Source organism: Lissotriton vulgaris, chromosome 7 (genome assembly GCF_964263255.1).
Source record: "Lissotriton vulgaris chromosome 7, aLisVul1.2, whole genome shotgun sequence".
NCBI classification, from domain to species: domain Eukaryota; kingdom Metazoa; phylum Chordata; class Amphibia; order Caudata; family Salamandridae; genus Lissotriton; species Lissotriton vulgaris.
Window position 1 is genome coordinate 1,440,824,503 of NC_141695.1, and position 27,765 is coordinate 1,440,852,267.

At 44.4% G+C, this 27,765-nt stretch overlaps 1 protein-coding gene across 1 annotated transcript in view; it reads left to right on the top strand.

The window, feature by feature from the left end:
- Positions 1-27,765, top strand: part of IFT52 (intraflagellar transport 52) — a 292,137-nt gene that overhangs the window by 116,043 nt on the left and 148,329 nt on the right. The window contains exon 8 of the mRNA XM_086932254.1: positions 1,994-2,080. Coding sequence (XP_086788380.1) covers positions 1,994-2,080 — 87 coding nt within the window. The remainder of the gene's footprint in view (positions 1-1,993; positions 2,081-27,765) is intronic.

Below are 27,765 nucleotides of genomic sequence, written 5' to 3' on the forward strand. Positions count from 1 at the left end.
TGTGCTCCCCACGCACTGTCTGGTTTCTTTCAAACCTCCCTGCTACACTCCACTATCTCCTGTCTGGGGTGGTGTGACACCTCCCCGCAACAGGAAACCCTTTGTCCAGGCCTGCTCTGCCAAGTTTCGGTCAGCAGCAGGAGGTCAGACTCATGTTTGTGGCAGAAGCGTCCATTTTGTGATGCTGAGGCTCTTTTAAAAACCAACCGCGTTTCAGTAAAGTAACATGTCTTCTCCCTCTAGAAGGGTGGAATGCTACCCCCGTCGACAGGACTGTCGAGGGGGTAGTATTCCAAAACGTATGACACCTAACACGACATGTTTTGATAAAGCCAAACCAAAGTTAGCACAGAACCGCGATGGATTATAATGCACTTAAGAGTATATGGTATGGCATTATCCCCGAACAGCTTAGGGAATTGGTCCCGACAGCTGCAGACAGGCTCAGCTCATGCTAGAGCACCATCTCACATAAAACCAAGCACTCTGCCTCCAGGATTGTTAAGGCCTGCCATAGGAGTGACATATAGGTATATATGTGTCCAGATAGGTTTAGATATCGGTATACTATATCTAAGCAAGGGGTGATTACACCACCTTGCCCCAGCTGAGTGATCAGCCAGTTGTGTCAATTTTGGATAGCCAGCCAGGGGGGGCAAAAGATATGCTGCAGCCCCTGGTAGGCCTTGGGTGCACCTATGCCTTGGGCACCTATAATGCACTGTACAGGGGCTGATAAGGTGACCCAAGCCAATTTAGTTATGCACCTAGGGTACATGGAATCCATTTTAAAGAGAGTGCAGATAGCCTGGGGCCCTGATTAGCAGGGAGCCAGGCCAACTAAGTCGAAAACCAGCTAAACACAAGGCAAAAAATCTGGGGTAACCATAGTCAGGTAGCCACCTTCCTACAATCTGTTATGTAACTTGTAGTCTTAGATAGCTTCACTTTTAAAAACTGAACTAACACACGAGAATTGTTTTTGAAAATGAAAACCTTGTCATGATAAATTGTGTCCTCCTGACATGGAATGAAATTGCAATCCTAAATTTCCCAACTGAGGTTGTCTTCTCACCGAACATGTAGAGTATGACCTGAACACTGTGCTTCCTTGCTGTAGGGTTCCTCTTTGGTCAGGGTACTTGTTCTGATTAGATTGAGTTGTGGCCGATTCACGCTGCACTAACATCTTTTGTCTGATGGCAACATACACAGAGCCTAAGACCCAGCCTTACCTCAGTCAAGCATTTGTGGAGGAAGGCCCTAAAAAACATTCAGTGGGCCAGATTCGTGCCCCTCCCAATCAGAGAGTCAAATCCCGGGTGGAAGTCCCTTGAACTTAAAATCAAATGCAGACTCTTCAACTTCAGAATCTTTGCTACATTTGATTTGCTGCTGCCCCTGCATGTTACAGTCCAGTCAGAAGCTTTTAAAGCCAACGTGGGTACGCAAGGGGGTCCGGACAGTGAAAGAAGCAGCTTTGGATTTATTTTCCTGCACCCAAGTCAGACTTGGCCTGATTTGTGAGATATATGGACGAGTTGTGCCTTGATTTACTGAAGAAGATGGTCCCGGAAATACCGAAGGAGTCCCGACCTGCAACAAGTCAGCCTCTAGAAAATAGTCCTATTGTTGACTGGACTAAAGGCACACTTTTAAAAGAGACATTACATTCTGTCATAAGGATGTATATGTAATCCTTTCTCATTTTAAATGTACATAACATATTACTTTTTAGAATTGATTTCTGATCAGGCCCAAAGTGAACTCTTTTTAATGTATGGATTTTAAGCAATTCACGTTTTCGTTTAAAAAAATCAATAATAATAATTATAATAATAATTTGCATGCATGTAAGCTACATTTCAAATGGTTTTTAGTAACTGTACAATAAATAAATATTCAGTCAAAATCTTTTGTCAGTTGGTAAGATAACCTTTATCACTTTGAGAGTTCTATTGGTTGACTGGTTTTCTTGCTGATTGTTTTTCAGAAACAGGGAGGAAAACTGGCTGTTCTAGGTTCATGTCACATGTTCAGCGATCAGTACCTAGACAAAGAAGAAAATGCCAAAATAATGGTGAGTTCATACTTCCATTTTAAATTGTGAATTGTTTATTACTGCTTTTGTAGCAGATAAGCAATTTGTATACACAAAGCCAAAACCTTGTGCCTATAATGCTGATAAGAAAATACAGAAAAGCCTTCATTCTGGGGAAAATGAAAGAGCTGGACATTAAGGGAGTTTCTTAACTAGCTGTTTGCAGATTAACTTTACCGACCTCACAAATGATAGTTTCCTTGAAACCTATGATGGAAAACTACACTATGTCTGCTACTAATTATCTAGTCCCAAGGTCATTACACTGTCTGGGCTCCAACTTTTTTATGCATTAATTTAAACTTCGAAAACTCACTACTTTCTCTGAACTTTTATCTGACAGCAATTTCCCGTTATGGTCCTTTCTGCAAGACCAATGATCTCATTCATTAGTTCTCCACCTCTTTTATCTACACTAACATCATGAGGAGAGGCAAAATAACTGCATCCTTCAAGTGACAAACAACCGCTTTAAGTATTCCATGATCTATTGACATATTCACTAGAATGTGTAACACCATAGATGTCTCTTGCCTCCGTTCATATTACAAAAATACAAATATTAAAATCTAATTTTAATTCTGATTGGCCATTAACATCGTGTTTTGATTTCCTGCCTTTTTGTCTGCCTTATATGTTGAAGTCATTGATCCATAATCACCTCCATAAGTGCATGTTTTAATCTCCACCTATTAAATGGCCCACTTCACCCATAGCCACTAAATGTCAGCATTATGAATTCTAAAGGGCCATCTGACCACTTGCAGCTGAAACTAAATCATAATGTCTGTATAGGCTATCATTATCACATTTATTTTCACTGTATATAACTATAGAAATGAATGTTCTGTAGGCTAAGCTCTCTACCAAAATATCTGCATGTTTAAAGTTCTTTTTCAGGATATGATTCTAACAGCATTGTTTATTTACCTGAAATTGCCTTCCCTTATTAATTCATCACCCAGCCACTCATCGAAAATAGTAATCAATGTTCTCGTCTCATCCGCTACCTGTGAAAACCTGGTGGATGGGCGACATATCTGGATGTCCTAGATGTTAGCATTGGTATTAAATAGTAATATGACACATATGAAAAAATATTTAATGAAAATAGTTTTAGAAATAAGTCTCCAGTGTTGGTTCTTTCATAGATGCACAAGCTTGAATCATTTCCCATCGTCAAAGTGTGAGTACCATAGTACCCTAGTAAAGCAGTATGTATCAGTAAGATAGGCTATAATGGCAGTGAAAAGTCAGTTTAATAGCCTATCCAAGTGTATTTAAAAGGAGCAAACTTGACCTCTAACCAATTAGGCGACAGGTCCCTCTAGAACACTCCAACAAAGGCTGAGCCCCTCAGATTTTCGACTGCATGCCGTGGAAGGGAGTCTCCCTGAGCTCTCCACAGTTGTTCCTTTACAATTGAAGATTTAGCTACAACTACTATGTGTTAGACGTCTAAGACAGGCCTCTTTAGATCTTGCAAAACCTGTGGAAAGAAAAAGTACATTTGGGTGATCCACAAGAGTGTGTCTTTACTGCCTTTACTCTCAACATCCGGTAAAGGAGTTCAAAATGTGGTACACTTTTTCCTCTAAAACCTTAAAAGGCAGGGAGGGAAGGCTACTTCTGTGGCTACAGAAGCCTAAAACTCATAAATCCACTACTTCTGAGGAAGGCAGTAAAACCTCTGTGAGAACCCACAAAAGGTCAAGATCATCAGACCACTGAACATCTGAGGAGAGCAGAAAGGCCTTGAAAACGCATCATCTCCCTCTGTGAAAGGAGAAACTAAAACTCATCTCCACAGAGGCAGCCTCCTCCTAACCTAGTAGTCCAGCTGTGAAGACAGGAGAGCATATTTTTTATTCCTCCTCTGGACTGTCAACGTCAGAGACAGAAAATCCTCTCAAAACCCTGTCGACAACGACATCACCATCGACTCTGATATCAACGACAACGGTCACCAAGGTCTCGTCCACTAGACCTTTGTTGTCAATGACATTCACAGCCGTTGATGGTTCCATCTCTTCGACAAGTGCTATCATCCGCTAAGACACAGTTGAAGGCGGTGTTACCCCCTACGAAAACATTGACAAAGACACGGTAAATGACAGAGTTCCTACTGTTGATGCTGAATTCACCTTGCTGACGACATCGTCAATGATGATAAAAAACATAAAAGTAACAAAAACTGCTTTAAAACCTGAATTTACATCCCTAGCAAGGTTTCTCCTTTGCTACCAAGGCACCTTTTAGACCTGGAGGAGTCAGACGACGACAGGCCTTTTGGAGCAGCACACAGCCATCAGAGCTCCAGGTCAAAAACCAAGAAGAAGAAGATGGTGAGGAAGAGCATTATTATCATCAATATTATGCCCCTCCCAAGCAGTATTATGAACATTATCAATACAATCCTCATCCACAACCCTGGAATGATGAAGTGCAAATGCCCATATCTCTAGTCCAGGATCCGCATGCCATGTTTCAAGATTATAAAAAGAGATTCTCTTCCAGGGGATACTCATCAATAGTCATAAGCACTGAATAGTCCCGCCCTCGTGCGGGACCCCGGAGCAATAGCCAATAATATGCATATATCTACATATATATATATATATATACATACATATAAATACACATATAATAACTATATATATATAGATAATATGCATTATACATATGCAGCCTAAAATAACCATACTAGGCTCAAAAGACTGCCCCCAAAAGCCTGAAACAAATCTTTACATTTGTAAAATAAAGACATATAAATGACATTATATGAAAATGCAAAGAAGAAAGCACTGCCTTTGTTGTCTTTGAAACACACCACCTTTATTTTCAAAGGTAAAACAGGCAGGACCATAGAGGCAGCTTTAGCCTAGATAGGCTGCATTGTAACAATAGGAAAAAAACTGGCGCCGTGCCTTTAAGACCTCCAGGAACCTCCAGGCTCCCATCATGCACCACAGGTGACAGTTAGGTCAGTTCTTTTTTCCGGCTCCTTCTGTGAGGATCCTGGAGCATTGAGCTCGCCAGTTGGTGATTCTTTTTCACTTTTTTCTGGTAGTTCTTTCAATTTTTTGTCATTACTCGACATCTTTAGTCTTTTCCTGACTAATTCTACAATTTTTGTGGTTTTTTGACCTTTTTTTTCCAGTCAAAATGCCTGCCTTATTTAATAAGTGTCCGGCCTGTGGAAAAAAAATGTCTAAAACAGACCCTCATTCGGTCTGTGTGGCTTGTCTTCCATCCACACACAAGCCAGAGCTCTGCTACCATTGCAGCAAGTTATCAAACAGAACTTTAAGAGAGAGGGAGAAGAGCAGGCTTCAGTTTCTGCATGACAGAGGTGAAACCGTGAGTGGAAGAGAAGAACTTCACTCCAGGAAACCTTCTCCTCAGCGGAAAGAACATAAGGAAAGAGGGGAGAAGAGAAAACATCGTTCCCCGTCGAGTTCGAGGGACAGATCTTCTTCTAGAGTTCCGGTATGTTCAAATCGTCGAAATCAGCGTCACGTCTTCCGTCGACGTCGAGGTCGCCGTCGAAGAAGGATTCGCCGTCGATGAGAGGTGAGAGACGCCATGAGCGTAGGCGATCCAAGTCTGGCTCCCCTACGACTACGAGAGGACGGGACTCGACGTCGTCTCATCGACGTCGACGTTCGCCGTCGAAAGGCTCAAAAAGTCAGTCAAGGCCGCCGTCAAGAGGCGCTATGACATCCACGTCGAACCGGGAATTGGAGGCTTCGACGTCGAAGAGTCCTGATCAGTCGAGGCACACGACGCCTAGAAAAACTTCGTCGTCGAAGCGCTTGACTCCATCACCCAAGAGACCCTCGACGTCGGGGAGGTCGACGCCGAGGACGTCGACGGCGCCGCCGAGGAGGACGACGCCGCAGAGGACGACGCCGCTGAGGAGGACGACGCCGCTGAGGAGGACGCCGCCGCCGAGGAGGTCGCCGCCGCCGAGGAGATCGCCGTCGAGGAGGTCGCCGCCGAGAAGATCATCTCGGGAAAAATCGACGTCGAAAAGGCCACGTTCCACTTCGCCTGCAGCTAAACGACCTAGAACGGTTTCTAAAGGCCGATCTGAGGTTTCTGTGGCTGTTTCTGGGAGTTCATCTTCATCCCCTGACCTGAATATAGTTCAGATCTCTCCAGAGCCTTCAAGAGCGCCATCACCTACAGGAGCTAACATATCTCCACGATGGTTGGGAGAACTTAGAGACTGGAAGATTAGGAGAATCAATCTTCCAAAGTCTTGGTCCAGGTCGCCAGTGTCGAAAAGAACCGTGTCAAGATCAAGGTCACCTCTTCTTCGAGTGATCCAGTCTCCTGAAAGGCGACAACGTACTCCGCAGAGGAAGTCTCCTTCCGTGAGAAGGCGGACGCCTTCTCCGAGGTCTTCACATCACCGATCAGCCAAGAAACGTGATACGAGATCCTCGACAAAATCTACGAATTCGAAGAGATATTACTCGCCTACGTTATCTTCGACTCCTCCGAGCAGGATATCGCCGATTGATGACGTAATCACTTTCAATGAGGTTCTTTGCCGGGGAGCAGCGAAACTCAATATAGAGATGCCTGTCTCTACTGCGAAGACTACAGTTATCTTCGAAACTTTGCATCAGAGATTATCATCGAGACCTTTACTTCCTCTGGTTCCAGGTCTTTTGGAGCCTGCCGAACATAAGTTCTTAACACCGGCTTCTTTGGGAGCGGTCCCCTCACGGATCGCAAAGAAGTACAGGGCTCCGGATATTGACCCGTTATTTTTAAGAGCGGAGCCGCAACCTGATTCGGTCATCGTCTCAGCGGCACGTAAAAATCAGAATGGATCAACGTCCTCGTCTGTTCCCCCAGACAAGGATAGCAAGACTTTGGATTCGGTAGGAAAGAAGATGTGTGCCACTTCTGCTTCCTACATGAAGGTTGCCAGCTCCTCCGCTTTATTGGGTCGCTATGACCGTTCTCTTTGGGATTCCTTATCCAGATTCGCAGAAAAACTTCCCAAAGAAGACAAGAATGACTTCTTGGAAATACTTCATGAAGGTGGGCTAGTGTCTAATCAGGTGATTAGCGCAGCTGCGGATGCTTCCGATCTATCCACGCATGGCTATGCTCATGGTCTTTGTGCGAGGCGTTCAGCTTGGCTAAGACTTACGGGACTCAAACCTGAAGCCCAGCAACGCATTCTAAACCTGCCTTTTAATGGGAAAACGCTCTTTGGGTCTCATGCTGACGACGAAATGTCAAAAATGAAGACAGAGCTGGATACTGTGAGAGCTGTAGGTCTCGAAAAGAGAAAGGACAATTTTAAGAAAAAATACCGTCCTTATGATCGGAGACAGAGCCAGCAGAGGGTTCAAACCCCTCAATGGTCTTCACAACAAAATCAAGGAAGATCTCAGTTCTCCCAGCGTCGTCCTGGTAGAGGAAGAGGCGGAATTTCCAGACAGTCTGCTCCTGGAAACAAGCAGCAACAGCAAAAGCAGTGAGTGTTTGCTTCCCCTGAGCCCGTTGTCCACTCCGGTGGGGGGAAGTGTGCGTTTTTACCTGGAGGAGTGGAAAAACATCACAAACGACGCATGGGTGCTGAATATTGTGCAAAATGGATATGCAATCAGGTTCAAGTTTCCACCACCCTCAATTGTTCCCCAAAAGACTGTATTCCATCGTCTTCACCTTTTGAAAAAGGAAGTGTCGGTGTTAATCCAAAAGAAAGCCATCGAGGAGGTCCCAAGGACACAACGTCGAAAAGGAATTTACTCCCGTTACTTTCTAGTTCAAAAGAAAGGTCCAAGCAGGGAGTACAGGCCCATACTAGATCTCAGGCGCCTCAATCAGTTTATCCGACGAGAAAAATTCAGAATGCTGGCGTTACATCAAATAACCCCACTTCTGCATCAAAAAGACTGGATGTGCTCCATAGATCTTCAGGATGCGTATTTTCACATCCCCATTGCCCAAAAACATCGGAAGTTTCTGAGGTTCTGCATACAAACCAATCATTACCAGTTCGCAGTCTTGCCCTTCGGGCTAAAGTCAGCTCCTCGCACTTTTTCAAAGTGCATGGCAGTCGTAGCGGCTTTCCTGAGAAAGAGGCATATCTTCGTCTATCCCTATCTAGACGATTGGCTGCTAAAGAGTGCATCTCCAGCTCTACTTCAACAAAATCTCACGTTCTGTATTCATCAGCTGCGAAGACTAGGTCTGCACGTGAACTTCAAAAAGTCTATCCTCAATCCCACACAGAGGATCCACTACCTGGGCGCACTTCTGGATTCAAAGGACGCAAAAGCGTATCCTTCGGAGGAGAGACTATCATCCATTCTCCTCAAGTGCCAAACAATGTTAAGGACTCTTCGACCAACGGCCAGACAGATCTCGTCTCTGCTGGGATCCATGGCGTCTTGCATTTTCCTTGTTCCAAACGCCAGGTTACACATGAGACCTCTGCAACAGTCACTAGAGGATCAGTGGTCCCAGTTTTCAAACCGATGGGAAGACAAACTGTCACTGTCTCTGGCGGTGCGAATCTCCATTCAATGGTGGATGCAGCGGAATCATCTGGTTGTGGGAGTACCTTTTCAGGAGGACATACCCAAACGATCTCTGGTGACAGATGCGTCCCTGCAGGGTTGGGGCGCTCATCTAGAGTCACTTCAAGTTCAAGGAGTGTGGTCGGAGAAAGAAAAGCTGTATCACATCAACATGTTGGAGCTCAGAGCTGTCCATCTAGCTCTCAAGGCTTTCTTTCCTGTGCTCAAGACATCCTCTCTGCTTGTTCAGACGGACAATACAACAACGATGTACTATCTGAACAAGCAGGGCGGAACGAGATCCAGACCTCTGTCGCTGGAAGCGCAAGCAATCTGGAAGTGGCTTCTGGCTCGGGGTATGAAAATTACAGCTGTACATCTGCCAGGTGTCCTCAACGTCCAAGCAGACGAACTAAGCAGACACTTCGCAGAAGCGCACGACTGGGTCTTAAAAGACGAAGTAATAAAAGACGTTTTTCAAACCTGGGGGTTACCGGAAATCGATCTCTTTGCAGACGCAGAAAACGCAAAATGCCGCGTCTTCGCATCCAGGTACCCACAACAAGGATCCAAGGGGAATGCTCTGTGGATAGACTGGACAGAGACATTGCTCTACGCCTTTCCACCGATTCCACTCATTCCCTTGGTTATCAAGAAGCTGTACAAGTACAAGACAGACATGATTCTGGTGGCTCCGGATTGGCCTCGCCAGTGGTGGTACCCGGATCTCCTGTGTCTATCCAAAGTGCCGCACAAGAGGCTTCCTTGCTGTCCGGATCTGTTGACGAGAGAGAACGGCAGGGTGTTCCATCCCAACCTGCCGTCCCTGAAGCTAGCAGTATGGTACCTGAGTTCGTCCAGTATGGTCACCTAGGTCTTTCTCAGGATTGTATGTACATCTTAAAGGAGGCAAGAAGGGCTTCTACAAGAAGGACATATGCTTTCAAGTGGAAGCGATTTTTCACTTGGTGTGCAGCTGAAGGTCATGACCCGATTCGAGGTCAGGAACAGGTACTGTTACCATACTTACTTTCTTTGGCTAAAGCAGGTTTGCAGTATTCTTCTATTAAGGTACATCTGGCAGCAATAACAGCATATCGAAAGTCCCCTTCTCAGGGTTCTTTTTTTCAAATGCCAGTTGTAAAGGATTTCCTGGAAGGTCTCAGGAAGGTATATCCTCCCGTGAGGGCCCCCTCACCTCCTTGGGAGCTTAATGTGGTTTTGTCTAAATTGATGGGTCCTCCATTCGAACCTATACATAAAGCTTCTCTTCAACATCTTTCGTGGAAAGTGTCTTTCCTTGTAGCTATCACATCTGCGCGCAGGGTGAGCGAGATTCAGGCTTTTTGTGCAACCGAACCCTATCTCGTTTTCCATGCGAATAGAGTGGTACTTCGGACTCATCCGAGATTTCTTCCTAAAGTAATCTCGGATTTTCACATAAATCAATCAGTGACACTACCTACGTTTTTTGCTACTCCGAGCTCTGCAGCAGAAAGAGCTCTGCACTCTTTGGATTTGAAAAGAGTTCTGAAGTTTTACCTTGATAAAACTAAGAGTGTCAGAAAGACTGATCACCTGTTTGTGAACTACGGTCCTCTAAGAACGGGTTTTCCTGCTACTAAGAGGTCCATTTCTAGATGGATTGTGTCATGCATTCTGTTATGTTATCAGTTGGCACGAAAGCAGCTCACGGGTAGACCTAGAGCTCATTCCACTAGAGGGAAGGCTGCTACTATAGCAATGCTTAAAAATGTTCCTGTGCATGAAATTTGTAAGGCAGCTACGTGGCGGTCGGTTCACACATTTGCCCGCCATTACTGTCTTGATTCTGACGCTCAAGCTGATGCCCAAGTTGGTCAGGCATCACTGAGAAATTTGTTTGGGTAATTCACATAATAGTGTGCTGTCTAGAGGATCTGGTGTTCGTCCGCAGGGTATGGGATGGGCTTGCTACTCTATTCAGTGCTTATGACTATTGATGAGTATCCCCTGGAAGAGAAGGATTAGTTACTTACCTGTAATCCTAGTTCTCTTCCAGGGGTATACTCATCAAAGTCATAAGCACACCCACCCTCCTCCCCGGACGAATACCAGACCTGATTGTGTTTAGCATTACCCATGCTGTGATTACACTGTTATACGCCGTCCAAAAGAACTGACCTAACTGTCACCTGTGGTGCATGATGGGAGCCTGGAGGTTCCTGGAGGTCTTAAAGGCACGGCGCCAGTTTTTTTCCTATTGTTACAATGCAGCCTATCTAGGCTAAAGCTGCCTCTATGGTCCTGCCTGTTTTACCTTTGAAAATAAAGGTGGTGTGTTTCAAAGACAACAAAGGCAGTGCTTTCTTCTTTGCATTTTCATATAATGTCATTTATATGTTTTTATTTTACAAATGTAAAGATTTGTTTCAGGCTTTTGGGGGCAGTCTTTTGAGCCTAGTATGGTTATTTTAGGCTGCATATGTATAATGCATATTATCTATATATATATAGTTATTATATGTGTATTTATATGTATGTATATATATATATATGTAGATATATGCATATTATTGGCTATTGCTCCGGGGTCCCGCACGAGGGCGGGACTATTCAGTGCTTATGACTTTGATGAGTATACCCCTGGAAGAGAACTAGGATTACAGGTAAGTAACTAATCCTTTCTTGACCTTCCACAGGAGCAGCTAGTAGCACCACCTCAGCCTACCTCTCCTGCTATGGCAAGGCAAATTCCTCAACTGATAACTCCCAGGATGACTCCTGCCTCTGACATAGTGGTGCCACCAAGAGAAGACCAAACATCTTCAGAAGATGAAAGGGAGAAAGGCGAAATCCCTGAACCCCAACCCCCAAGGGATGAGTGGGATGACTACATTGTCCCCACACCATCGCCTCCACCACCACACCCTTCATACTCTTTCCCCAGAGGACATTGGGGGCTTTCATAACCTAATGGACCAGGCTGGAAAACAATTTCACCACCCAAACTGCGTTAAACAGTCAGACTGTTTTCTCCATGACTTCAACAAGCAAGCGAGGAAGTTGGTCAGGGTCATCCCCATCATTGACTATATCTGGAAGAAGGGGATTAAGATAATGAAAACCCCGGCTACAGTAGTGGCAGTACCACCTCACATGGACACAAATTACAAATCTACAGAGGATTCCCCCACTTGCCTCTCAGGTCATTCCAATTCAGAATCTGCGATCTCACAAGTGGCACAAAGGTGCTCCAAAAACCCTTCTGCTCCCCTCTCCATGCCGAAAGATAAAGAAGGCAGACACTTGGACAACATAGGGAAGAGATTCTCCCTCATGTCTGCCATCACCGTTCGAGTGGCCAACTCGCTAGTGATCCTGGGTCGTTATGATCGACATATGCGGTCCAATATCAGCAGCTTAGTTGACTTAGTGCCTGAAGACAAAAAGGCGGAAGTAAGAAAGATCCTCTAGGAAGGTGAGCACACCTCGGAGATTATAGATTGCTCGATGGACATCGCCTCCACAGGCTTCTGCCAATTAGCAGGAGCAGCGGTCTTTAGACTCCAGGAATGGCTTAAAACCACGTCCTTTAAGCCGAAGGTACAGTTGAAGATCTTGGACATGGCCTACGATGGAGAAACATTGTTTGGGAAACTCCTAGATAATATGCTATTGGCGATAAAGACAGGCACTGACACCGCTAGGTCCCTAGGCACCCTACAGTTTAAGAAGTTACCCTTTCGCACAGCAAGAGGACGAGGTTTTGCTACCTACTGAAGGGTTTCTCAACTATCTCAACAACCCTTTCGAACACAATATAAACTCTTTTACCAACATCAGGCGTACGTTCTCGGGCATATAACAAACCAGGTCTGCGCCGGAAGCAATCCCCCAGGGTCGAGATGCAGGTTGTAAACCATAACCTAGACAAGATATCAGCTATATCCACTCCTTCCCTTCACGTGGGTGCAAATAGTTCCAACTACCTGCCTAAATGGAAAGAGATAACTTTGGACAAATAGGTATTGGATCTTGTAAACGACGGACATAAACTGGAGTTTGTGCAGAGGCCACCAAATAAAACTCCAAAGGGGGTGCACTTACTGAAGAAAGAAACCCTAATAATGCTGGGCACGGGTCAATAGAAAAGGTCAGTTGTTCTCAGAAGGGCAAGGAATTCTACTCCTGTTTTTTCCTTAGACCAAAGAAAACAGGGGGATGGAAACCCATCCTAGACCTCAGGCAACAAAACACATTCCTACACAAATAATCCTTCCGTATGATTACTCTCTCCGACATCCTGCACCTGCCGAACAGCGGAGACTACATGACCTCCTTAGATCTACAAGATGCATATTTCCTCATTCCCATACATCCCACGGACCGCGAACATCTCTGCCTCACCGTAGCCAGAATCCATTAATAGTTGAGAGTCCTCCTCCTCAAGTCAGCTCCTCGCATATTCACCAATTGTCTTGCCCTTATAGCAGCCATGCTAAAAAACAAGGTAATCCGGAATTACCCTCCCTAGATGACATGCTGCACGGTGAATTATACAAAATCCTTGACTATCCCAAGTCAACCAATAATGTTTTTGGGTACAACATGGATAAAAACCAAAACAAAGCCTTTCTATAGCAACACTGGCAGCAAAAGTTGACAAACCTACCCCTTAAGATTTCCAATAAAGAAGCAGTTTCAGTGCAGCTATACAAGTCACTACTGGACATGATCTCTTCTGCAATCAACCGGGTCCGGCTGGCATGACTGAAGATGAGGCCACTGCAAGAGGAGCTCCTAGCACAGTCGATCCAATCGGAAGGCTCCATCAAAGACTTGATCAACCTTACCTCAAGGATGCTAGAAATGTTTGCATGGTGGTCTCAAATATCCCATCTATCAAAAGGCCTCAAATTCTTGACTTCAGTACCCAACTTCGTCATCACAACCAATGCCTCCTTGTAGGGCTGGGGCAGCCACTTGCAGGACCTGCAAATCCAAGGGAAGTGGCCAACACTTCAAAAAAGAATACATATCAATCTTCTGGAACTGAAAGCCATATCTCTCACCCTACAAGGTTTTCTTCCATGAAGAGCAGGTGCTTCCGTGCTGGTCTGGAGATACAATATGACCAGCATGTATTACATCAACAAGCAAGCGGGTGCAAGGTCGCTAACTCTGTCTCAGGACGACCTTTGGAACTGGCTCACAACCCTCAAAATGTCTCTGAAAGCCGAGCACGTGTCAGGAATGGACAACACTTAAGTGAATACACTCAGCAGAACCAGAGACCATTGCCATGACTGGGTACTGGACCAGTCCGAGCCGGACAAAAAATTCTAACAGTGGGGCAAACCAGCATTAGATCTTTTTGCAACTGACAAGAACCCCAAAAGCCAGTTCTACATCAGTCGATACCCGCTCCGAGGGTCATGGGGGAATGCCCTTTCAATGAGATAGTCTGGTATTCCCGCCCCCCTTACCTGTCATACCGAGGTTTCTCAAAAATATGGAGCACTGTCTCCTCATTCTAATAGCTCCCAAATGGCCCAGGTAGCATTGATTTATGGATATTCTATTGCTGTCAGAATCCAATTCCATCTGCCTTCCAACGATTCACACACTCTTGACGAGGAATAATGGGCAGATCCTACTCTCTGAACCAGCTTCTCTCTAATTGAATGCATGGCTCCTGAATTCAATGAGTTCTAAGAATTAGATATACCTCAGGACTGTAAGGAGATGTTATCCAAGCAAGAGCTGAAGCTACTAACAAGATGTCAAATTAAAATGGAAGAGATTCTGTTCATGGTGTCAACAATCTAACCTGCTTCTATTAAAAGCATCACCTGAACAGAGTGTGCCTTACCTCCTGTCACTAGCTAGATAAGGATTGGTACATGCATCTGAGAAGGTTCAAATGGTCGTAGTTTCAAGGTAAATATACACTGTGGTCTCTCTTATTCATGAAGGGGTTGTTCAGAGCTTTCCCCCCATTACAAGCTCCTCCCCCAGGATGGTATCTCAACGTGGTTCTGTGGCATCTTATAACGCCCCTATTCGAGCCCATTTACAAGACAGATCTATAATTTCTCACATGGAAAGTCGCTTTGCTGTTGGCTCTCATTTCAACTAGAAGAGTCAGTGAAATTGAGGCTTTCACTACACAGGAACCGTTCTTGCATTTCACTGATGATTATGCGCTTCTCTGAACAAACCCAAGGGGCTCCCCTCATAGCTCAGAATTATTTATTCCCACTTGTGCTTGAAAGTCTGAGGGACTCAGCCTCTGTTGGGAGTGTGCTAGAGGGTGCTATTGCCTGATTGGTCCTTTAAAAAAAAGAAAAAAGAACATGGCTAGTCTATTAACTCCTTCGCCGCAGGGGTAAATCCCCCACGGCGTGGGGGGTTTGCAGTGCTTGTGACGAGCCCAGCTCGTCATGTGGCACAGAGGAGCTGTGCTCATGACGAGCTGGGCTCGTCACGACTTCGCCCACTGATTGATTCTCCCGCACAGGCAGGGAATCAATTGCGCGTGGGCGGACCGCGACCATTATGACGAGCCCAGCTTGTCATGAGCACAGCTCCACTCTGCCTCATGACAAGCTGGGCTCGTCATAAGCATAGAGGGGGTTAAACTGACTTTTCATTGCCTTTATAGCCTATGATACTGATACATACTGCTTATCTTTGGCACTGTGGGACTCCCACTTCGAGGAGGAATGATGCAAGCATGTGAATTTATGAAAGATACCAATATTGGAGAACTACACTTACAGGTAAATACATCATTTTCAGGTGTTTAAAATAAAGAAAATTAAATATTTTCTGCTAATTAGAAAAAGTCCTTTGCAGAAGCTGCAAAGGACAAGGGAAATTTCCCTGCAATGACCAGCAGCCCACAAGCAGTCATGCTAGTCACATTCACTCTATACCAGACCAGTTAGGATATTTGAAAACTGCCGCTCTTTGGGGCTATTGTTTACTGAAAATGCAAGTTTTTTTCTTTACTGTTTCTCTATAGAAAATTGCCCTTTTTCAAAAATAATACTGCTTATAGTATGAGGATGAGTATGGAAGATTATCGCTCTAAACATCTACAGAAATGAATTTGATCTCTTCTGGATCACCAACTGCTTCTCATGATAACTCGGCTATACCCTTTAGCTAAAGCTGAAAAAAGGAAGGGAAAGAAGGCAAATGGGTAATCGCCTACAAGGAAACCGGAGAATGTCTTGATTTCTTTTTCTGAGACTCCCTCAATTACACAGTAAGCTTAATCTGAGAAGGCTAGTGGGTCACCTTTTGCCCTCATTCCACTGCTCCAGGAACCGGTTAATGTATTCTGAAGAGGTATTATCTATTTAGACACATTTTGAAGTGCCAAAGTGGTCAACATTGAGATTATGCTTGCTATAAGGATGCCAGTACTAGTAATCGCTCCACTTGCTTTAGAAAACATCCAGGAGACCTTAATGTTAAGTAATTATATTTTGAGAAAATACAGAAGGATTTGTCTTAATTTGTTATTTAAAATTATTCTGTTTAAGGACTCCTTTCTAATTGATCGGTAATCATTAAATTGAGCAATGTCCTGAGGCTGTAAAGCATCTATTGCTATCCTTGCCTTGAGGACGATCTTGTGAAGGAACCTACATAAGAGCTGTTTGCAGTCGTTTAGGCCCCGTCGTGAATTTTTCCATCTTGGCCTTATTTTTAGCTTTCAATATTTTTTATCTTGATAGAGGAGCTGTGTGGAAAGTTTGTCTGCTAGACACTGGACTAGCCTGAGCTTTGCTTTCCCATAGTGTATTACTTGGAGAGTTACTTTGTATTCCTGTTTTCATGACCACAGCTCAGTGGCAGTTTGGATATATTTAAGACTTGTGGGGCTATAGACCTCAAATATACAACTTGTTGTCTATGGTGTTCGGAAAATGCAATGTTGCTGCTCTCTTGGCTGGCCCTACAGCCTTTTATACAATTGGAGATTTGAGCTTGTCCTATTAATCTGCCAGTGGGGAATCATTAAAATGCCAATTCAACAAATCTCTGCAATAACTTAATTTTTTTCTAGTTCTGAGGTGAGCTGGGAGGGTGGCTCACTGGAGAAAACTCACCAAAAGTACTTAAAGGTACATCCCAAGTTTTGAAGGAAAATGTATTTACCATTTTATTTAGTGCTCTAGACTATAAGGTAAAACTGTGCTTTATATTCAGCAACTATTGTGCCGCAATTTTAGGATGTGATTTGGCACTGAAATCTGGAGTGGAGGCTGAGAGATGATCAGTAGTTGTGTATTTGCAAACAGGGTTTTTTCTCAGAAGGACCACAGTGGGCAAGAGTATGCGAATATGGAGGGAAGAAGTTCCAGATTTTAGCTGATGTACTGGGGAAGGATAAATCAAGAGCATACTTAGTTTTATGCTTGGTGAGGAATGGGATAGGTTATAGACTCCATCTGAATTTGCCTATGAGACACCTGTATCCTCCATATAAGGATAGGATTCTTGCTAGCTAAGAAAGCTCTTGTGAGGGGGAGGCCCTGAGAATGGAACAGATGGGATTTTACACTACACACCTACCAGCTGCAGGTGGCACTATGATCCCCAGAACATCTCAAGTATATGCCTCCAACGTACATGTTTGGAAGCAGCTGAAGGCAGCCCTGCTTGTCTGACGGGCATATCCGTATATAGCGCAGTCCAAAATGAGAATGATAAATGGTAACAATCCCACAGCCATCTTCTATGTATTGAAGCAGAAGTGCCTCCAATGCACACTATTCTTTCATCTGGTGATGGTAATTTAGGAGTGAGGCATTTCTGGTATCTGGGTGCTCAGTCTAATGCCAGAAAATCATAGTGGATGTCTACTTTTCACACGTGAATGGGAGTGCAACGAGACAGTTTTCAATGCCATCCTCTAAAAGAAAAGGTTACGTCTTTGAGTCAAACATACAGAGCTGTATTAGTAGCGTTTAGAACCTAAAAGTGCAGGAGTATAGCCTCCTGGACGGTCAAGGAGCACCAGAGAATTATAGGATAGTTCATGATTAACTTGCAGGGAAGTACTAGTGTACCTTTCGCCCCAATCCACTAGTTTTTTTTAAACTCTTTTTATTGAATGTACGGCTTGAAAGCAACATCACTCATACAGTTGTATACATGTGTACAAAATATTCTGGCTTTTGTGCCACAACCACATTTTCTGGCATCTGTGTACATTTTCAAAGAGACTACTATTGTTAATTACTCCAATATCTGGTAGTGTGTACTATTAACTATCCTCTGGCGAGGGTCCCTCTGATGGCTGTGTACAAGTATTCCCTCTAAATTTGCTCCACTCTCCCCACTCAATCCACTAGTTTTGATTGTCTTCTGAAGATGAGCAAAATCCTGGTTTTCAGTCATTGTCATTTTCAGTCATTGTGGTCCCTCAAACAAATCCATGCCAGTTCTGGATTTTCACTTATCTCCATGAGAGCACAGCTTTGTCTGTCACTCTGAGGCATGGCCCCTAATGATGGACAAGAGAAGGTTTAATCCTCTCGGCAGTTGTTCAGCTTGAGCACCCGGTTCTATTTCACACACGTGCCCTTATACTTCTGCAACCCAAACTGTTGCCAACCAAGAGATCCACCAGTTTGTTGTGGTGCATTTAAAGCTTTCTGAGACTCTGAAACTGCAGAACTGAAACTACATTTGAATGATCTGTGTCCAATGTTCTATCCTTCTTGAGACCTGATGGAATTTAGTTTATAGGTGGACACTTTAAAGACCATTAAGGCCACCATAGGTGTTTTCAGAAACCCGCCGAGGAATTCTTTTCCACCTAACACAAGGCCATTAAATGCTGCATCAATGCACCTGTTCTTGTAGTCGGAATGCCTTCAACCAAATCAAATGTGAACCTCTTGCTTTCCCAAGTCATGCTTAGGCTGGTTTAACAATTACCAAACACAAAGAAGGTCCCAGGGGTAAGTTTATAGACCCTATCTGTTAAGCCCCCTGAACAGAATTGACACCAACCTAGAATTAACAGAGAGTCCAACTTGAACAATGTACCTATATATACAGGAAAAGGGAGTAGTTTTAACTAAAACGAGTTCCCATCAGTCCACCATCGAGACCGCCCTTCATCATCTGGGATCTCTTTTGCATGAATAAATCACAATCAGGGGTAAAAAAACCTGTGTTAGTGGATAGGTGTAGCTACCATACACAGGAAAAACCCAGTGTTAATGCTGATGTGAAATGCTGATGTGAATAGAATAGCGTTTCTAGTGGTGAACTGAGTAGCAGTGCTTAAGAAAAAGTGAATTGTGAAAGATAGATAGAGGAATCTAAAATTAGGTCGTGATCGGGGAAACAATTTTAATAAACACCCTCACACTCCTAAATCAATAAAAACAGTGCTAATTAGTGGTATAACAAATGTCCACTAAAAGAGATATAAGGTTTAACAATTGACATCCTTTTTTGCCATTACTTCATTTTCCCATGAGTAGCAGGATCATTACTGATATGCATACAGCCGGCCCCTGTCCATGGTGGCACAATGGGCAAAAAACACTGGGTTGGAATGCTACCCAAAACGATTGTCAGTAGTTTAGACTATTTGCAAACATTTCTCCCGTCTCCTTTTGTGTGCCTAGTCCTATTCCAAACTATTCTTGCCTACTCTTATGCCACCAGTCAACACCACTATAGCAACGGGTTCCTGTTTAATGATGAAACAGACTATGGTGTGCACCCATATACTTAAGGGGGGGAGATAATTGGGTAGTGAAGGATGGTGATAGTGACTTCCTAGAACTTGTACGTGGGCAGGGCATACTGAGCTTTTGTTGAACACCTTTTAGCTACAATTTACTGTTCTGTTACTAAGGCCCTCATTTTGAGTGGGGTGGAAAATAGGCTGGTATATCCCCAGTCCCATCATTATTGGTTACTCAAGGGATGTGAAAAGTTGGCCCATTACGAAACAAATTAATTACTAGCGGAATCTGGATTACTGCACTCGATTCTTCTGTTAATTCCTTAGTTTTTCCAGTTTTTTTTCATTGGGATTTCATTTGCTCGAAGCAGGTTAAATCTCTAAGATCCAAATACAGGGTCTGCTGTAAAACGGCACAAATTATAATTACAGGGTGGCCAGTAAGAAGACTTTCTCACCCTTTGGGAATTAAAGGCCAACTCCTAAAGAGACTCTAAGTGGCAGGGTTGCCCTAGGCTGGGAACAGAAAACCTACATACAAGTCACATGGAGTCACTAGGAAGGTAATGTTATTCTTGCATCAGATGATGGGTGTTTTACATGCTCTGTACTACAGATAATTGGATTGAAGAGAGAGAGAGAGGTGCAGTGAAAGTGTTGCTTTAACAGGTATACGTGAACTGTCGCCAAACCTGTCAGACATCGTGTTACATTGTAGGTCATCTAGTCAATTCCCTCAGGAACTCACAGAACACAGGAGGCCTTGTTTTTTAAAACATAAGAGATGCTTTTGCTTAGAGACATGTTATGCCTCCGCTATCAAGTTTCAGTGCTTCTGCCTCCGCTGGAACAGTCAACTTCTCCATCCTGAGATTGCTAGCATTTTAAATAACTTACCATAAGTCATCACACTTAATAGACATTCAATCCCCTTTATGTATTGGCCACCTTTTACCCAGTACTGTTGGATTCTAGACAAAGATGTTTATTTATTCTGTGCTCTCCTGCTTGTTTGCACTTGTGTCTCCATTGGAGATTTAAAAGATAAGTGTAGGCCATTCCACAGATATCCAGTCTATCTCTCTAGTGCAAATAAATTGTACACAGAAGATGGGCAGGGCCAGCTTTGTTTTGCATGCTTTTGCATTATAGAGAGAGACTGGATGGGTGAGACTCATTCTACAATTTTATGATGCAATAAATACCTCAGGCAAGTCACTGTGTAACACTACTAAGTCGTTGATTTTGTACAAACATGCAGTTATGTAGGTTTAGATAGATCATGCATACATTCACTGTCCAATCAAAGTACATCCTTTGTGATTATCTACCAGCGGCTTCTGGAATTTTATCTACACTCTGTTTGGAATGTTTGGCTCTGATTGTGTACCCTGACTGTAACAAATGTTTGCACAGATTGTTGGCTGTGCCTTAGTCATTGTCTACCTTTGTATGCAACCCAGATTTTCAGCTGAATTTTTTGGAGGACAAATGGAGTCCTAGTCCTCTGTTGCGTAAGGCAAGGATTTGTGGGGTGAGGGAGGCAGCAGAAGCTACCTTTTCAGAGGAGGTGATTTGAGATTGCCTCTCCCTGGGTAATACCCTAGCTATTCCCTGGTTGAGGTATGGAAAGTCAGTCTTTAGTATGTTAGGGATTCCTGAGCTTTGGTCCAATCCAGATAGCATTAAAGATGGCACCAAAGGTTTGGTAGGAGAAGCCTTTTTTTAATGGCAAGAAGAGAGCCGTCTGAGGAAATTTGATAACTTACAGTTAGACCCAAATTATGAATTTATTTAATCTTCAGCAGATCTGGCGTTTTATCAGTCATTTCTATTAAAAATGCAGTTTTAAAATAATCTACTTTTTAGTGGCTTTCCTGGTGCAGGTACCTGGTTCTCTAATATCCCAAACTGCCCCTGTGATTATGCCTCAAGCAAAGCACTATGTTCTTTATGCGGCTTTGCACTCTGTATTTCTCGCAGAGGAAGCTTTTTTTGGTCCTGATATTGCGTGCTGCAAATATTGGCCAACAAGGCAGATAATGTTGACCTGCAAATATTAGAAACCTTGTCTTGTCATGCTGTGATTAATCTCATTCGAAGTTCCTTAGCCATGAGGAAGTGGTAGGGCTTGGGAACTTATCCGAATTTGATTATGTGAGGAAGTTTTCTTTGTGTATTAAAGATGTGTTTAATATTTTTATATATTGTGTTTTACTGTGTTTTTATATGAATTGTGCTTTTATAGCTGGTTTCCAGACTAATAAAGTTGACTGACTGACTGAATGTTTGGCTCAAAAGGACTCCAATCAAATTCTTTAATCTGAAGGTCTCTGTTAATACGACGAAGTCCAGTCTGCATCCTTTTACTTTAGTTGGGGCCTTTTTTTCACATCTTTGAGTCCTGCTTGGCTTCCCCTGTGGAAGACTTGGACCTTAAAGTAGACAGTAGCCCATTGATTAAGGATATACAAAACTGTTATTGGTGGTTACAGAGAACTATCCAAGAGTTGCTCCATTCACTACCCCTAGACTGGATAAAAACTAGCTTAACTCCTCCAGAATATTTCAGTTGTTAATTTTATTTAGGACTATCATAACATGCACACAGTGAACCAAGTTACCTCTGGGCTCCTCCCAAGAGGGGCACAGTGTGAAAACAGGGACTACAATTATCAAAATAAAAAAAAAATCCATTTGCACTCCTTAAAGGGCAGAGGGGAATCCTATTCCAGTTTCGGAACAACTATATGAAATGTTTGTCTACTCTAAAAAAATCTAGAAACGGGAACTGATTGGTGTAGCTGGTGGGAAGAGCACACATTTATTATAAGCACACATTTTTAGGTCTCGCCTAGCGTTGCCGCACATGCGCTGCTCGTTCTGCGACACATATTGTGGTAGAGGAGATTTCAGAAGGGGACTTGAAGCCCCGCCCATCATTTTCATTGGCTGGCGTCATCGTTTGTGCTAAACGGTGGCTCCTGATTGAAAATGAGACTTCTTTGTTACCGCCTGTCTCCTTTTTGGACGGCCCATCCAGACTAGATCGTTTGCTTAACGGCTGTCGTGAGGTTATTTCTTATCTAAAGGAGGCGTGTAGTGACGGATCATGTTTCCGAAGTCTGTTTTTTTTTTCAAAATGTGATTATGTCTGCCAGGGACGACATTACAAAACAGCACCGCACACAGTCTACACCAAAATAAAGCCTTGACGCTACTGAATTTTTCCTCACCCTAAATCTAATGTTTAGTTTAAACAGATTTCTGTGCTGATATACATACACCATCTCTCCCCTCTGCCTCCAGAGCACACGTGTGCACCATCTTCCACCTCTGCCAGCCGCCGAGGCTCAATTCAACTCTTCAACCAGTCACTGCTCAACACCAGAGTCCAGCCTTCCTTTGTTGTTTATTGAGGTCACAAGACGCCCCTTCACGCCCAAGGGGCTCCTTTCGCTTGGCATTGCTGTAGTGATGTGCCAACAGTAAAAAGGTGTGAGATCACCATCACTGCAGATATAGGTGTGAGATCACCATCACTGCAGATATAGGTGTGAGAGCACCATCACTGCATATATAGGTGTGAGATCACCGTCACTGCAGATATAGGTGTGAGGTTACTATTACTGCAGATATAGGTGTTAGATGACTATCACTGCAGATATTGGTGTGGGAGGGAGGAATTGATTAGAGCGGCAGATCCTGATGCAGAAGTCTGGCCCGGGACCAGGGTTCAATTCCCGCCTCGGCGGGTCTTGGGCTCAATTTCCTCGGACCTGTTAATTCTCGCCCCGGTGCCTATTCTAATCATGGGTCCCACTCTGGGCAATAGCTTGCTTAATCTCCAGAACGGCCCCAACAGCACCAGGATGCCTGGCTTCACCTTGGGTGGGCCCAGGAGTGGGAACTTCACAGGGAAAGGCCAGGAAGGGTTCCTCAGCGGTATTCGTACAAGCGCCGAGATGCCTCCGGTTAGTCGTGCGCTATACAATTACCTCTACATTTACATTTACATCCTGGTCTTGAGGAAAGTTGGCCTGGCTGGAGGGTAACATCTGGATTCCTGGTACGACCATTTCTTGTCTTATTTATTCTGGGCCTCAAAGGGCAATAATCCTCTGGGACAGGTTGTACATGGCCCTGCCTCCGCTAAAATCGACCCTCTGACTTTCAGCCATGCTCTGGCAGAGTCAAGACCAGTTCTTCCCACTGACCCAGAGGGAACGCTGGTCAGTTTTTCTAGTTGGATTTTCTCTCTCCTCCTTCCCTTCATAGGCGGGCCAGGGAGTCCCCCCTCAAAACCTTGGTTCTCGCCTGAACTTAAAGCGTTGAAGCAGAAATGCAAAAAATTGGAACGACGCTGGCGGAAAGATTACTGCCTGCTGACGAAGCGGATGCTTAGGAAAGCTCAGAAAATGTATCACACCCCAATAGCACATGCTAAAAGCCTTAACTATGCGTATTGCATTGATTCAGCCAGAAATAACTCTAAGGAAATGTTCCCCATCGTGTAGAGCTTTCTGGCTCCAAGAGCCGAGTCTATTAGTCTCCCTGCTTCGAACACCTGGTGCGAGAAACTTTCAAACTTTTTCAATAAAAGATTCGCTCTATCCAGACGTAGTTTACTATTCGGAATCCAGCTATGGCTGTATCCCCACCTTTGGAGGCTCCACCTGTTTCATCTCCTTCCCTGGTGACTTTTACACCCATCAATCTACCGGACTCATTTCGGATTCTCATGGGCTTGAAATCAGGTTCTCCATCCGAACCCTGCTAAGCCAGGCTTTTGGCTTCAGTCGCAGAGATAATGAACCCTCAAGTCAATAGGCTCATTATTTTGTCCCTTCAGGAGGGTCTTGTTCCTGTGGCATGGAAACAGGCTAAGATTCTGCCACTATTTAAAAAAAAAAGAGTTGCTTGATCCACTGGACCCTGTTAGCTATCGCCCCATCTCCCTTCTACCTAGTGTGGCTAAAATCTGTGAGAAGGTCGTCAATAAACAACTTACCGAACACTTAGAAAGCTCGGGCTTACTCCATCCAGCCCAATCCGGGTTCAGAGCCTCGTATAGCACGGAGTCTGCTTTAGTTGAAGTCTCTGAAGCTATTCAGAATTGCTTGGACACTAGCGGAAGGGCAGCCCTGATTTTGCTGGACCTTTCAGCAGCATTTGATACCGTTCCCTATTCTTTGCTACTAGCTCGTTTGGCGGACATAGGTATTTTGGGTACTGCCTGGAGCTGGGTGAAATCCGTTATGGAAGGTCGTACGGAACAGGTTTGCATCCCTGCCACAGTTGGTGACCACTGGAGTGCTGCAGTGGTCTTCTTTAAGCCGCCTTCTTTTAAACATTTACGTCACTCCCTTGGTTAGGCTGACGGAGGATCTTGGAGCCAAAATGAGTGCATACGCAAATCCGAGTACTCTCCCTCTGAGGCGAATAACTGTCTGACAGCAGTCTTTAATTGGCTTTCCTTAGCGCAGCTAAAGTGCAATGTAGACAAATCGGAAATCCTCCTTTATGGGAATTTCCCTCCCCAGTTTAGAGAAACACTCTGGCCAGCCGACTATCCTTTTCCTTCTTCTTCAGGACAACCTGCTAAGAAACTGGGGCTCGAGTTGGAAGAGAACTTGCCTTTTTCCATCCAGATCAAGAAGCTTGCTGGGAACTGCTTTGGGATACTTAAATCCCTTAGGAAATGTCTCCCGTTTCTTCCCAGGGCTGCAAAGGAAACGGTCACTCGGGCTTTGATACTGTTGTGTATCGCCTACGCCAACGCTTTGTACATTGGCTTACCGGGCTACATTCTCAACAGATTGCAGGTAGTCCAGAATGCTGCGGCCAGGCTTCTTTTTAATATCCCAATTAGAAGCAGCGTTAGACAACATCTGCCCATACTTCACTGGCTGCCTGTTGCCGAATGTTTAAAGCCCTGGTGTTGGCGCATCGTGCCCTACATGCTTCCGGCCCAATCTACTTATAGAAACTTTTATGTTTTATACCCCAGCTAGACAGCTTCGGTCAGCTTCTCGCCCAGATACCTCGCTTTCACCTCCAAAGAATGGGTGGCAGCTCTCTTGCTTTTAGGGCTGCCATGGCCTGGAACTCTCTTCCATTTGCTCTTCGCAGCATCCAGGATCATACTCTCTATAAAAAAACGGCTCAAAACTTTTCTTTTTATCTAACCGGTCCTTCTTCACTTTTCAAGGTTCGCTCCAGGACACTCTTTGGAGTATCTGTGCGCGCTGCAAACTTCAAAAACATAACATACTCTGCACATAATGTATAACTTTCCTAAAGATGCTGGTTGGCTCATTCAACTTTTATTAGAGAAGTAATCACACACGTTATATGGAGTTGGTTAGATTCATAACAGATGTCATTGGACGTACAGTTCACCTTAGATTCATCAAATTACTGGTTACTGTTATTGGTCAGACATCAGTACTAGGATTATTCTTACAGCTGTGATTCCAAAGTGAGGTTGATTTGGAATATACAGCTCATCCCAGCAAAGAACACAGGAGCAAAACGTGACCTATGTCCCACCTTCTCTATGGATTAACTTTTACTAGAGCTTTTGCTTATACCATTGGGGGAATACTCATAAGAATTGACCTCCTTTCCAATTTTCAGACTGAGTCTCTGTTTTAGATGTTGTTTTCCAGTATTAGTTAGGTAGGCAAACTGTTGCCATCCTCAATATTAATTTTTATAGGGACAGTGCTATTTCATGGTTAAAATAACATCTTAAAATATAAAAGGACTTGGCTCCCCTACTAAAACAGCAGACTGAAATGATGTGCCTTCCATAGACACACTTGAATCACAAGGATCAACTGGGGATGCGACATAGACAACATCTAGGAGTGTTATACAACTCCACTGCTAATTCTAAGCACAACAGGGTGGCTAATTTCATAACCCGAAACTTAGTTTTAATATTATATACAACAAAATGGGTCATGGACAGAACAGAAGACTCCTGCTGGTAAATGGTATTATGGAGGGTTATCGTTTGACATTTGCAGTGTGTACACCTTATCAGCATTCTTTTATCTTTGCTTGGTGTTGCGGATGAAGAGTATTGCAGATAGTGCTATTTTTTTTTTTTGGTGTTCAAAACTGCTTTATTGCATAGTTAGAGAATTACACTGCTATGTATGCCCACAACCCGGAGGCTGGCAGCGACAGAGCCACAGTAGCACGGTAATAGAATTGGTAGTGGTAGACACAGCCTTGATACCGGCATCCCGGAGGCCCGGTGGCGATAAACCATGCTAGATAAAGAGAGAGGGGGAGGGTGGGCGGGTGGTAAGAGGGGGAAAGGAAAAAGGGTGGATAGGGGGAGGGGAGGCGAGAGAGATAAGAGGAGGAAGATGGGGGAGGGTAGTGAGGAGGGGGGAGGGGGAGAAGGGGCATGAACAGCCCAGGATTTACAGCAGTAGAACAGATTTTTTATTGTTTTCTCCCCAACTCATAGCAACCCGGAACAGTTAATCAGAGAAAAGAAAAAAGAAAAAAGAAAAGAAAAAAGGAGGCTTCGCACATGTCCGAATAAAGAGAAGGACAGAAGAACATGTCAATATTGTTGCACATAGGGCATCATGCACAAATTACAACACGAGTCTGTAGTGATGGCTGGTGCTTCCGCAGGGCACATACAACAACAGGGCAGGGGTCATGCGTCATGTCCTAATGGAGTGGTAGTCGTGAGGAAAGGGTGGGGATGCGGCGTGCATTAGGATGTAGAAAATCCGCTATTTACCCTAGGTGTCGCACCGGCATAATCCATGTAGTAGGTGGGGGATTTATGATTGAACGAAGATGCAGGATTTGTAAGCGTTAGGAATGCAGGACTCCCAGTCGCCCAGGTATCTAGCACCTCTGGTCGCCCCCAGCCGTGTCGTTGTCATCCTGTCTCGACAGGTAGGAAACCAGTGGTTCCCAGATGTCTTTGGGCCTGCTTGGAAGCGGTAAAAGTTCTGAATAAGTGACGTGTTGGACCTGACAGTGAGTCATATCTGAGAGCCAGTCCTTAAACTTTGGGGCCCTGCCACGGCCCCAACGACATGCCACACGCCGTTTAGCCAGGAGCAGGGCAGTGTCAACAAATTTCCTGCTGGACTTCGGGATGTGTGGCGTGTGCCCCAGCAGGGTGATAAGGGGGTCTGCTGCTACGGGAATCTTGGTCATCTCGATGAGGGCCTCCGTCACCTCCTGCCAGTACGCCCGCACGGCCGGGCAATCCCAAGCGAGGTGCAGGAAGCCGGCATGATCAGCTCGACAGCAGTCGCAGCTGTCGGTATCGGCAAGGTGGAGCCTGAATTTCTTAACTGGGGTATAGTATAGTTGTTGGAGGAACCTGTAGTGTATTATCTTAAGCCTGCTGCTAGCTGAGATCCTGG